At 38.2% G+C, this 12,616-nt stretch overlaps 1 protein-coding gene across 7 annotated transcripts in view; it reads right to left on the reverse strand.

Annotated features, from left to right (window-relative positions):
• TRMT44 (tRNA methyltransferase 44 homolog) overlaps nt 1-12,616 on the reverse strand; it is a 32,513-nt gene that overhangs the window by 18,079 nt on the left and 1,818 nt on the right. For 5 of the 7 annotated variants that reach the window (XM_044417941.1, XM_044417939.1, XM_044417938.1 and 2 more), the window contains exons 2-7: nt 8,126-8,243; nt 6,901-7,120; nt 3,775-3,843; nt 2,243-2,350; nt 1,347-1,418; nt 261-361 (exon numbers count right to left, since the gene is read on the reverse strand). In XM_044417941.1, the coding sequence (XP_044273876.1) occupies nt 261-361; nt 1,347-1,418; nt 2,243-2,350; nt 3,775-3,843; nt 6,901-7,120; nt 8,126-8,243 (688 nt within the window). The remainder of the gene's footprint in view (nt 1-260; nt 362-1,346; nt 1,419-2,242; nt 2,351-3,774; nt 3,844-6,900; nt 7,121-8,125; nt 8,244-12,616) is intronic. The other 2 variants (XM_044417942.1, XM_044417943.1) reach the window with 1 other exon arrangement.

Raw genomic sequence — 12,616 nt, forward strand, 5'->3', positions numbered from 1 at the left:
AAACAAAAATGCCCTTCCCAGGCATTCTTTTTTCATCCAGATCTCAATTCAAGCAAACTCACGCTGTGTTTTTAGTGGAGCTTCTCACTAAATGCATTCTTCAAATACAGTTCCTGTTCCTTGGTTTTGTTATACCAGCCTTGTTTGCTCCATATTTGTTTAATGTACCATAAATATGATAGGAAACTCATAAATAAATGAATGATTTCATATTGGCTCTTCATCCTAAGATCAGTGTTGTGCCCACTGCAGTTTGGTACCTGGCTGCAATTACAGGGATCCATGGTGTCAGTTCATCAGAATGATTTCCAATTAACCAGTCAACATCTGGATACAGACTGTTTGGTCTGACTACATTTTCCTAAAAGGAAGCAAGACAACTGCTTACATAACAAGTCACGTATATTGCTAATCTTCCTTTACAACTGAAATCTACCCTAATTTATATTAGATCTACAGTTGGTTTTTCTCCTTCTTTTATAATAATTCAATTTGGACTTGTCCAATGAAGCAGAGAGGTGGGAAATTCAAGAAAAGCAAACAGGAAATATTTGACACAAGTTAGATTACTGAATGGCTTCTAAAAGATGTGGGGATGATCACCAACCAAAGTGGATAAAAACCAATGACTGAATGAATGAATGAATGAATAATAAATAAATAAATAGGATTTTAAAAAAATTAATTGGATCTTTTAGTTTAAATCAGACCTTTTAAATTTAAATTGGATTTTTAAATAAAATACTTTTTGAAGAAAAATCTATCTAAAGATACATTATAGTTCAAAAGTTATTCACCATTGATTGATTGATTGCATTTGTATGCTACCCCATAGCCAGAGGCTCTCTGGGTGGCTCACAGTAATTAAATAATGATTCATTTTTAACTGTGCAGCATGAGGTTGTATATTCATTCAATGTTTAATTTTTTGGTAAAAGAATTCCATTAATCCATTCACAATGCCATGCTCTTCCAGAGGTTTCTCTAGGATTATTGGGCAGTTTTTCTATCTAGAAGATATCTGGTTTACTTGGTTTACAGTTCTCAAAACTGTGAACTTCTGCCTGCAGAGATCACGTCTCTTCTTCACAGCAAAAATGTTATAAAATAAACATACAGAGTTGAGAAAAAGACTTAATTCCAGGGACAAGGGAGGCGCAAGCAGCAAAACTGCTAGCTATTTTTCTGGAAATATTAACAGTTTCAACCTAAACACACCACAATTTTATTTACTTTGTCTATATTATTTTGAATTAAAATTGCATCAAGAACTGCATTTATAAAAAGAAGATCTAAGCAAACTGTTGGTAAAAATACCATTCAGAAAACAAGCATTCCAACAATACCTCCAAGCATGTCTGTGGGCCATACATGTCCCATATTTTTCTTCTCCTGATATCGATCCCTTTTCCTGGATGCTGAAAGATTTCATGTGCGAATTAGTAAGTAATATTCATAATCCCTTACAATATACATCTTATCTTCCCAGAAGTTATACAAACAATTGACAGACTACTACCATATTTCCTGAATTCACTACAAATTCATATGGAGCACAAACAATACTCAGTTTTGAAAGTGAGAGGTGGCGGCACTGTGTAAATTGTTATAATTTCGGTCTAGAAGTCCTTCTCCCTCCATCTCAACATACATGCTGCTTATGCTTAATAGGAACTAAATATTTATACATGTAACTAATAAAATCTTGCAGTATGTCTTTTGCTACCTATCTGCTAGCCATATTTTCTTCTGAGATAATATCAACTCTTAACCATGCCTGAAGCCTGCTTTGTGGCCTGCTTTTCTGTCAAAAGGCTTCTAAAGTAATATGCAACATAACAGATCACAATAGCACACCAAAATATACCATTACAAATAAACAAACCCTGAGCATTAAATGGTCTCACCTACTGGCCAAAAGTCTAAGGGCAACTGAGGGACTGCACGTCCCCAGCCCACGGAGAATGCCAGCCATGTTCCAGCCATGGGTCAATAAAAAAGCATCCATATGGAGCTTTCCCCATCCTTGAGAAAAAAATACCGTACCCTACTGCCAGTTCCCCATGGGATGGCATAAATGACACTAGACAGAATGTGCAGCATGGCCAGACAGCTGGCAGGAGAATAGGATTGGCAATCCTAACAACTCAGTAGCATTTTATTTTGCTTAACAGAGTGAAGAGTGGGAGTCTATGGAGGATTAATGCAAAATTTTCTTTTTCTCTCATTGCAAGTAATTTACCCCTTCATTGCTTAATATATGAACTAGGAGACCATTTCCACAACCAAGATCCATAAAACACTGCTTCTTGGATAGACTTCTCTCAGTTCTTTCATCTTCCCAAAGGATCTAAAAGAAGACAAAACCCTTATTTTAGAAACTGTAAATGATGAGTAAAAATGATAAACTGATTTAAGAGAGATTAATTACAGCTTGCCACTGGGGTATTTGAGAGCTACTTTGCCTCCTTTGCAAGCTACTTGCATGAAGGGAGAAACATAAAGAAAAGGACAGAGGGGTCAGAATGTTTTGTACATTCCACAGAATAAATCTCATGCATGCCTGTTCATAAGTTCAGGAGCCTTAGAGTAGGCTATTGAATTCAGCTGCTTTAGACCCAACACAAGATTTTTAATCTGGCGAGGAAAAACTAACTTGAAATTGCTTTTAAAATCGTAGCTGTTTTAACTGTACTCCATCTAAGTAGCCCCTCTTTTATAGGAAAAGATGTGGTCACTCTCAAATATTCCAGTACTTTTTTATATAGGAGGAAAAATATAGGATAGAAATGCAAAGTTGCCAAATAGCAACTTTTGCAAGATGGCCAAACAGCAACAATTTTCCCTTAATAAGCCTAAACTATGTTTTTGGTGTCTAAAAAGGGATAGTTTGAATCAAGAAATCTATTTTTATCAAGCATAAAAAACAGGCTTATTTTAAGCTTTAACAGTATATCATACTGCTTTTTAAAGTGTTACGTAATTTTGTATTTATGTTGTCTGGTGATACTGCTAAATGTTGAAACACATCATCAAGGGGCTCAAAGTTAGTATCTCCATCAGAGCCTGTGGTGATAGATGATGGAGGATGCTGTGTACTCACATTGGTTGGCTCAAAGAACAAGTCTGTGAAAAGCAATATGCAATGTTCTTTCTAATATTCACTATTCATTTTGAAAAAGAACAATGATACTTATATCATTACAACTAAATAACAAGTTGGAAAGACTTGAGTGAATTAAAGTATTTTATTTATTTATTTAAAACATTTGTATGCCGCCCAGTTGTGCCACAGCACCTCTGGGCAGCTCACAACAGCACCTCTGGGTGGCTTTTAGCGTGCTAAAAGATCACAATCGTTTCTAGGATAGGTATGGGGTTCTGTATATTTATTCAGTTGCTTCTACAAATTAGAGGACACTAATCAGCCCAATTGGTTGAACCTCATGTACATGACAGATAATTGTGATTATTGTAACTGAGAACACAACATTTAAAATATTTGAGAAGACCTTAACACAAATGTTGTATGGTGCAAAAATTGAAGGGTTCAGTCAAACAGACTATCAGGAGGTTATGCAGAATAAATTTCTAAGGAGCATTCCATCCCTTTCCCCTAGAACACTGGATGCTCTTCTTTGTGCTAAACTAAGGCTATCATTAGTACCTGCCACTGTGGATGGGGGCATTTTCTTTTAACCAGAATGATTTCACCTTGATCTGCTGGAAAGGGAATTTGGGAGAGACATGCCCACAGGACAAACCACCACCTACCAATAGATATGCAGCTATAGCAACATCTTCATATACAAACTTTTCAGGATCTGTTACTTCAGGCCAAACCTGCAGATAAAAAGCAAAGAGGCAATATAATTAATTGCAGATATATAAAACACATGCTCATACATAACCCCTGCCCCACTGCCAATGTATCTTAGGCTTAATTCAAACCTTATGGCAGTAGAGCCTCATATTGCCAAATAGCAATCCTATGGTGTGCAAGTATGTACCATACAACCCTTTCTAGCTACACAACTAGACAGATTCAAACATTGGATAAAACTCCAAAGTGGTTTTGGCCATGTTGTTGGGTTTGTGCTTGGGTAACATTTCCTTTAATTGGAATTTATTTATTTGTTTAAAACTTTTATATGGCGTTCCTTATGCATGGAATCTTGGGACGGCTCACAATCAATAAAATCAAATACATTAAAAACAATCTAAACAATAAATAACATACATAGCCAATAAAATTTGTCTGTTTCATTAAAATACTAATTTTTAAAATGATGGTTTAATAAAAAAGGTTTTGACCTGGCGCCAAAAATATAAACTCGGCACCAGGTGAATCTCTCTGGGGAGTGCATTCCACAATCTGGAATTGACCTGTAATCCTTGCAGTCACTGACAGGAATAGATGAGACAAAAAATATATTTTTTTATTTCCCAAAAAATACATTTTCAAGAACAGTAGAACATACGGAATGATATATTCCTGTTCCCCCTTCATTTGATCTGATCATTCATTAAGCCAAGGAAAAGAACCAAGCATTGGCTTGTAACTTATTGAAGCTTAGTGCTTTTTTCTGGCTTGAATAAGCCTACTACAGTGAAGTTTGAGAATCCCTGCCTTAGACGTTTAAGCCTCAATTGCCTGTATATCATATAGAAGTGAAACAAAAGGTAGAGAAAATTACTGTTAATTTAACATTTACTGATGGCCAGTTAATTTCTGTAGACATTCTCTATCAATGCATGTTATTTTTGAATATTACCCAAAAACAATCTGTAATTGGAAAACTCACTAAAGGGAAACAGTCATTCCACAAAAGAAAAGGACCCTCTCACCAAAGGGAAATCCATCCTTGTACTGTGGAGATGCAGAACAGTTCACAATGCACTTCCCCATATTATAATTCATTTGGTTGCATACATATACGCCTTTAGTCCTCTTAAGTAAATATAAGAAAAGCCCTCTTGTTCTGACAAAATTTTCATTTTCTGAAGGAAGAAAATGAAAATTTTCCCCCCTTTTTCCCCTCTATCAGTTGCCTTTACAATGCTAACCCTTCTGGATTTAGAAACATAGAAACAGAGTGAGTCAGAAGGGGCCTCCTGGACCATCTAGTCTGACCCCCAGCTCCAGCTGGCTCCACTCATGACATGCCCATCATGTGCATGTCTAGCCTATCCTTGGACACCCTCACCGATGGGGCCTCAACCACCTCCCGTGAAAGCCCATTCCATACCCTCGGGGTCCTAACTGTCAGGAAGTGCTTCCTGGCATCCAAATTGAACCTTGGTTCCCTGAGCTTCACTCAGTTGGAGCACGTCCTGCCCTCCTCTGCAGGGGAGAACAGGTGTCTACCCATCTCCATGAGTAAAACTATTTGGTAGTAGCTTTTCTGACCTGCAATGTACACCGTTTATGAACTTTTATTAATGTGGTTTTGAGTAACCACCAGGCATGCTGGAGACCTTCATGACTTTTCCTTTCAATTTCTTTTTTCCCAATGCTCTGTATCCTCTTTTAGAAGAGTCAGATGTGAATTTGAAGTCACATTGCCAAATGCTCAATATCTTATGCTGTCCTGGGGCTTTAGGACTGAGTTCAGCGTCAATTTCTATCTGGTTGTTTTCATGACCAACTGTTCTAGTGCACAGCCATTTAGGGCACAATCCCATGATGTAAACTGTCCTGAGAGTTGTTTGACTAAGGAATGGTATAAAAATGCCTTAAATAAATGAAGTTTAGACAGGGGGAAAATCCTAAAAAGGTGTCCAACATCTTTGGACATTCTACAAAGTTGTCCAACAGAGCCAGTGTGGTGTAGTGGTTAAGAGCAAGGGACTGGGACTCAGACAATCTGGGTTCTAGTCCCCGCTCAGCCATGGAGCCAACTGGGTGACTTTGGGCCAGTCACAGACTCTCAGCCCAACCTACCTCACAGGGTTGTTGTTGTGGGGATAAGATGGAGGAGGAGAATGATGTAAGCTGCCTTGAGCCCTTTGCAGGAAAAAGGCAGGATAAAAATTGAAAAATAAATAAATAAAGGCTTTTTTTCTGTCTAAACATGCATAGGGACACACCCTTAGGGTATTTAAAAATACCCCGTAATCATGACTAGAAAACACAATTATCCAGTCAATATAAGGGTAATTCACCCTTAGGATGCCTCCTTAATCAGTCTTTCATGTCAAGATCAATCTAACTAGTTTGGTTGAGGGGTGATGTTATGTTTCCAGTACTCAATTATTTTTGGGGCTAGGTATTATCACCCACAGTGGAAGAGTCTGTCCCTTTTTGACACCACAGCTTTGGCAAAAAGAACAATGCATTTCTATACATCATGTGGCTCAACTGGCAGTAGCACATTTTTGCCTAAGTCAGTCTTGCATATTAAGTTACCTTCTGCACTGACCCTTGCTTTGTTAGTAGGTAGCCCCTCCTTTCAAGGTGTAACTAGCAGCAGAAGTGAATGGGGAAATAATGGAAATGTTTTGGGAACGTTAAAAAATATAAGGACATCAACTTTCAATATGCTAAGAGACATATTAAATATACATTCTGTTGCATCAGCAGTCATATTAAACTCTGACCCTGGCAAATCCTCTACAGACTTCTATTGCATAGCCTTAAAGTAGTACTTAAAAACTGACTATCATTTCACATAGTGAAACTGCATAATAACCCTCTCTTTTATAAGCAAATTACAATAACCAGTAAAAATTGATCAGCATGGATGTACTTTTGGGTAGATAAGGAGATAGAATGCAAATAGATACAAACTTACTGGCTAAATAGATGGACAAATTTCAACATGCATGCAATATTAAGATGGCCTCTACATATATTTTAAGTAAAAAGTGAAATTAAAAAGGTAATGTTCTTCCGTTTACCTTTACAATTTCCTTGTATTTTTCCTTTAGATCTTGATACTTTTTGCTGTATCTTGCCACAGAAATAAGAGACAATGTACTCTTAAATTCCTGTTTCACAGTTTCAGTGGACCATTTAGCCAGCTTAGACAGCAGTTCTCTTCCAAGCCACACTGTTTTAGGATATACAATTCCATCTGAAATACAGTTTTCCGGAGATGATGATAAAATTGACACAGACCTTTAAAAGAATCAAAGCAGTTCAGTGATAAAATGTTTTTAATTCAATTGTGCCAATGTTTGATCAAGCATAACTCTATTTCTGTCTTACATTAGGAATTACTAAAAATAGAAGCTTTCTACTAACTAGCTGTTGCATAATTGTAGCATGGCTATATAAAAAAACCTCTTTCCAAAAATGATATGGAAAACATTCGGTATAATTGAAAACCTAGCCTTATTTTAATCCAATTTGCAAAAGCTCATTCCTATTGGAAGGTGTGATGGCAGTCTGAGAGAACAACCTACATTTATGCAACTTATTTTCTGAACATAAATTTAGAAAGAATAAGGCTCCACCCTTCCATTGCAATCACAATATCTGGGCCAGCTTACAGCAATTTAAAAATATCCATAAATTTTATCCATAAAAGGATAAAATCAGTTTCACCATAAATCTTAGAAGCCAGACAGAAGCAGGAGATAAGATTAACTTTATTAAAACTGTGTGCCCCAATGGCTGCTGGAACAAAAATGTTCCAAGTTTTGGGAGGAGGAAACAAAGAAGGCCCTCTTAAGCATCCCAGAGAATCATACCTCTTCCACTGTTGCGATGCTACAAAAAGCCACCCACCCAGTCCTTTTACAGATCTTAAATAGTGGGTAGGTTCATATAGAAGAAAACAGCCTTTTAGGTAGTCTCCATCCAAAACATGTAGGGCTTGAACTAAAGTTACAAGTTTTTTGAACTGTGCTACTTAACACACTAATTAAAGGAAACAAACTGGACTCTAGTAAAGTTGTTGTATAATGTACCACGTGCTCCCATTGGCAAATTCTAAATCTGGTTATTTTTAAAAAGTTTAGTATAACTGAACCACATATATATATACTGACAATTCCAAAGAAATATTGTTATCCATATATTTTAGGTAATCAGTCTAATCTGGGACCACAAACTCTATAGTAATCATACAAGACATCCAAAGACAAAGATATACAAAAGAAAACTCTTCCTAGCACCCACCATTCATTGTCTTGTATGTGTCTAAGTCGAATTTGATAAATATTGCACCTCTTGACCTCGTATCTGCATTCATGCACGTGTTCCAATGGCAAAAAGGTTACAATCCCATTAGAGACATCTGTAAATATTCAAAAAGATAATTTTATGTACTCAAATTATCATTGGAAAGGAGTAATATAACACAGTGTTCAAAGTATTTAGTATAAATTATTGTGTCATAATCTTCACAGGTAAGCTGCCACTATTATTATTCTTCTACTGCAAAATGGAACTTGAAATGATTTACTAAGTTAATTCATGGCAAATAATGTGCCAGAGATCTCACCTTAGTCTTGTAAATTTATTTTTACTGTGAATTTCAACAAACCAAACAAAAGCATAACAACTAAAAAAATAACTGTAACAACACAGATTTTCAATTTATCAAATTCAAATAATATGGTGTGAACATACATAGAGCAATAGATATGAAAGGAGATCCAGCTTTTTGAAGGAAACAATACATGTAAGCAGCAACAACGTCTTAGTCACTACATCTTGCCAGATTATAACCCCAGTCAGACATTAAGCACGAGCAACAGGGCCAGGCATACAAGGGGCATTCAATGTATTCTCGGTATCAACATGAAGAAAAAAGAATAATAGATTGAAATAATTTTTATTTTTCAACGTAATCCCTCATAACTTCAATATACTTATTACATCTAGAAATTAACTTTTCAATTCCCTGTAAAAAAATACCCTTCCTCCTTGTCTAAAAAATGTGCATTAATTGCCACCTTGAGCTCTTCATCGTTGGAAAATCGCTTTCCATGAAGATCTTTTTTTAAATTCAGGAACAGGTAGTAGTCACTGGGGGCCAGGTCCGGGCTACAGGGTGGGTGGTTTATTTCTTCGAAACCAGTCTCGCACAGCAGCCTTCAAAGCACGTGCCGTGTGAACAGGCGCGTTGTTGTGAAGAAGCAACACACCTGCAGTTAGTTTTTCCCGCCTTTTTTAATTGCCTAACTTATGCAGAGTGGTAGTGTAAGATGCTGCATTTATGGTTTCACCTTTTTTTCGTGTACTCGATCAATAAAATTCCCTTTGAGTCCCAAAATACTGTGGCCATGATTTTTCCGGCCAATGGAGTGACTTTGAATTTCTTTGGAGGGTCAGCACTTTTTTTATGCCACTGCAGGGACTCCTGCTTACTTTCAGGGTCATAGTGATAAACCCAAGTTTCATCTCCAGTAACAATCCGGTCAAAAATACTCGATGGATCTTCACCACAGAGCTCTAAGAACTCCCTACAGCACTCAACTCGCACTTATTTCTGAGGCGCCATGAGCATTTGCGGCACCCATCTTGCACAGACCTTCGAAAGGTTAAGATGGTCATGAAAAATAGTAAATATGGTACCAATGAATAGGTTTGTCATCTCTGCTAACATTTTGATTTTTATTTGGGCATCTCCCAATACAAGTTTCTCAATTTTTTTCACATTTTCTTTCATAGCGGCAGTAACCGGCCTGCCCAAGTGAGGGTCGTCTTCAATGCTTTCTCTGCCCCTTTTACATTCACTTGACCACTTCTGAACAGTAGATAATGAAGGTGCAGTGTCCTGGTAAATGGCCACCATCTCTTCGTGAATGATTTTTTGACTTTTTCCTTGTTTTGTAAGGAACTTAATCACAGCGCAGTTTCTTCAACATTGTCCTGTCAGTCATCATGGTCATCTTTCACTGAGATTACTAGGGAACTAATGATCACTTATTTGAAATTTATGAAATAATTAAATTACCCACATCAATAGCAAATCAACCCGATACCGAGAATACATTGAACGCCCCTCATACCAGTCCCTCTCCCAATGTCTCTGGCCCCTGGGGCGTTGAGTAGGAATGTCTGGAGTAGCCTTCTAGTTCCATTTGTCTGACTGTAAACAGAAGCCTGCATGTGCCTACAAAGGGTTCTCCTTGGGTAATCCAAGCAAACTTTATTAAAAGTCTATTCCAGGCATGAACACCTAACACAGTGGAGGCCAGGAACCGAAGGGTGGGGCCAGGGTACTCTTCTTGCTTCTTTCCTATTCTGGCATTAAATAAGACTGTGACGCTCATCTGTATAGTTAGGTTACTACATCATCTGAAGTTCCTCTAACTCCTATGCTTAAATTGCTGTTTGAAGGAGCATCAAGAACAGAGGGCTTAGAAGGCTTTTCTTATTGGAAGAATAAAGAAGCTTCTACTTGTCCGTTGATTTTAAGGACCACCTGCCAAAGAGTAAAAGAGTATATTCATTTATTTCATACAGTTCAATTGATTGCATCTGCCAGAAGCAGAACAAATTGTATCATATCTAAGTGTATATCTACCATTAAAGACAAAAGTCTTATATAACTGACATAAACCCTGGATAAAACGAGTCCATTCATGAAGTTTCCCTAATTTTGAAATCAGTGTAGCTACAGAGCGGCTAGAGAGGGTCCTTCAAATTCCTCATAGAAACATGAGGTATTTCTTATTGTAGTTAACTAAAACAGCTAATATATATTTTTTCTGTTGCTTGTGAAAATGCTTTCTTGGCCCATCAAAGGTCTGGTGAGGAAAGCAGCTCCTTAAATAGAAACAATCTTTTCTTATTCAAATGACTCCAGAGAAGAATGAGTTACAGTTTCTTTCTGGATGATGAATAAAATGTTTCAGACAAAATATTCATACATTTACTCCCCCAAAATATTTTCTAAACACTGTATAATAAGAGGTTTATGTAAGAATATGTACAATACAGAGCATTACAATTTTTGTGCAATGAGGGCAAGCAAGTCCTCAGATGTACTCTGAGACTACTATGGACTGCTACAGCATCTGAATATAGCAGGAGTAGGCAGTAAAAGTGGCTTCCAAACCAGAACCCTAGAACAAGAGATGTGTTACAGACTGGTTTGAATGCAACCTCTGCTGTCCACCTCATCAAGTCTGGATTACATGGCAGACTGAGCACAGCAGGGGTAATTACAGAAATGAAGGAGTGTGCAACCAGCATAAGCAGGAGAAAAAAGCCGTCCTGGATTCTTTTCCTTCCTTGATCATGTGAACCTAGAGCAGGGGTCTCAAACTCAACTTACCTGGGGGCCGCTGGAAGTAGAGTCTGGGTGAGGCTGGGCCGCATCAAGTATTCCACTGCCGCGGTGGTGGTGGGCCGCTCATCCTGTGGCCGGCCCGGGTGCTGCCAGCACTTTGAAGGCCGCAGGGCCCCTCCCTCGTGCCCCCCCCCCGTCCCGGCAATTGGCCTGCGGGCCACGAGTTTGAGACCCCTGATCTAGAGAGTACCTAAATAAATACTACAGTTCATGATACTGAAAGCCACAGTATTCAAAACCTTGAGGTGGGGGGCGGGGGGGGCAGAGCAGGGTCATATCCCTTATGTCTCTCCTAGTAAAGGCAATTGAACAAAGTGACCAAGCACATTTTCAATTTCCACAAAACTGGGTCAAAAGACTGAGACAAAGACGTCTACATAATCTGCTTCATCTCTGCCCAGGACAGAGATGACATCATGTTCCTTCTGTTAAGACCACTTTAACAGTGTGTATGCAACTGTCATTGGGCCCCTCCTTTCCTCACAGAAGCTATTATAACCCAATTTTTAAGGCACTTGAAGTTGCCTCAAACAGTTAACACTGCTACTGCCTATTAATTTATCTATTTTCCCTACTCTTTAAAAAAGGAACGTATAACCATATGCTGCTGTTCTTATTGATATTACCATATGCCAGCAAATTTGGAAAACTCAACACTGGCCACAGGATAGGAAAAGGTCAGTTTACATTCCGATTCCAAAGAAGGGCAATGCCAAAGAATGTTCAAACTACCGCACCATTGCACTCATTTCACATGCTAGCAAAATAATGCTCAAAATCCTACAAGCTAGGCTCCAGCAGTATGTGGACCAAGAACTACCAGAAGTACAGGCAGTATTTCGAAGAGGGAGAGGAACTAGAGATCAAATTGTCAACATACATTGGATCATGGGGAAAGCTAGGGAGTTCCAGAAAAACATCTACTTCTGCTTCATGGACTATGCTAAAGCCTTTGATTGTGTGGATCACAACAAATTGTGGCAAGTTCTTAAAGAGATGGGAGTACCAGACCATCTTATTCGTCTCTTGAGAAACCTATATGTGGGTCAAGAAGCAACAGTGAGAACTGGACACGGAACCACTGATTGGTTCAAAATTGAGAAAGGAGTTTGGCAAGGCTGTATATTGTCGCTCTACCTATTTAACTTATATGAAGAGCACATCATGAGAAAGGCGGCGCTGGATGAATCACCAGTTGGAATTAAGATTGCTGGGAGAAATATCAACAACCTCAGATATGCAGATGATACCACTCTAATGGCAGAAAGTGAAGAGGAACTAAAGAGCCTCTTGATGCAGGTGAAGGAGGAGAGTGCAAACGTTGGCTTGAAACTCAACATTAAGAAAACTAAGATCATGACATCTGG

Source organism: Varanus komodoensis, unplaced genomic scaffold, assembly GCF_004798865.1.
Source record: "Varanus komodoensis strain SLA01 unplaced genomic scaffold, ASM479886v1 scaffold9, whole genome shotgun sequence".
Taxonomy (NCBI): Eukaryota; Metazoa; Chordata; class Lepidosauria; order Squamata; family Varanidae; genus Varanus; species Varanus komodoensis.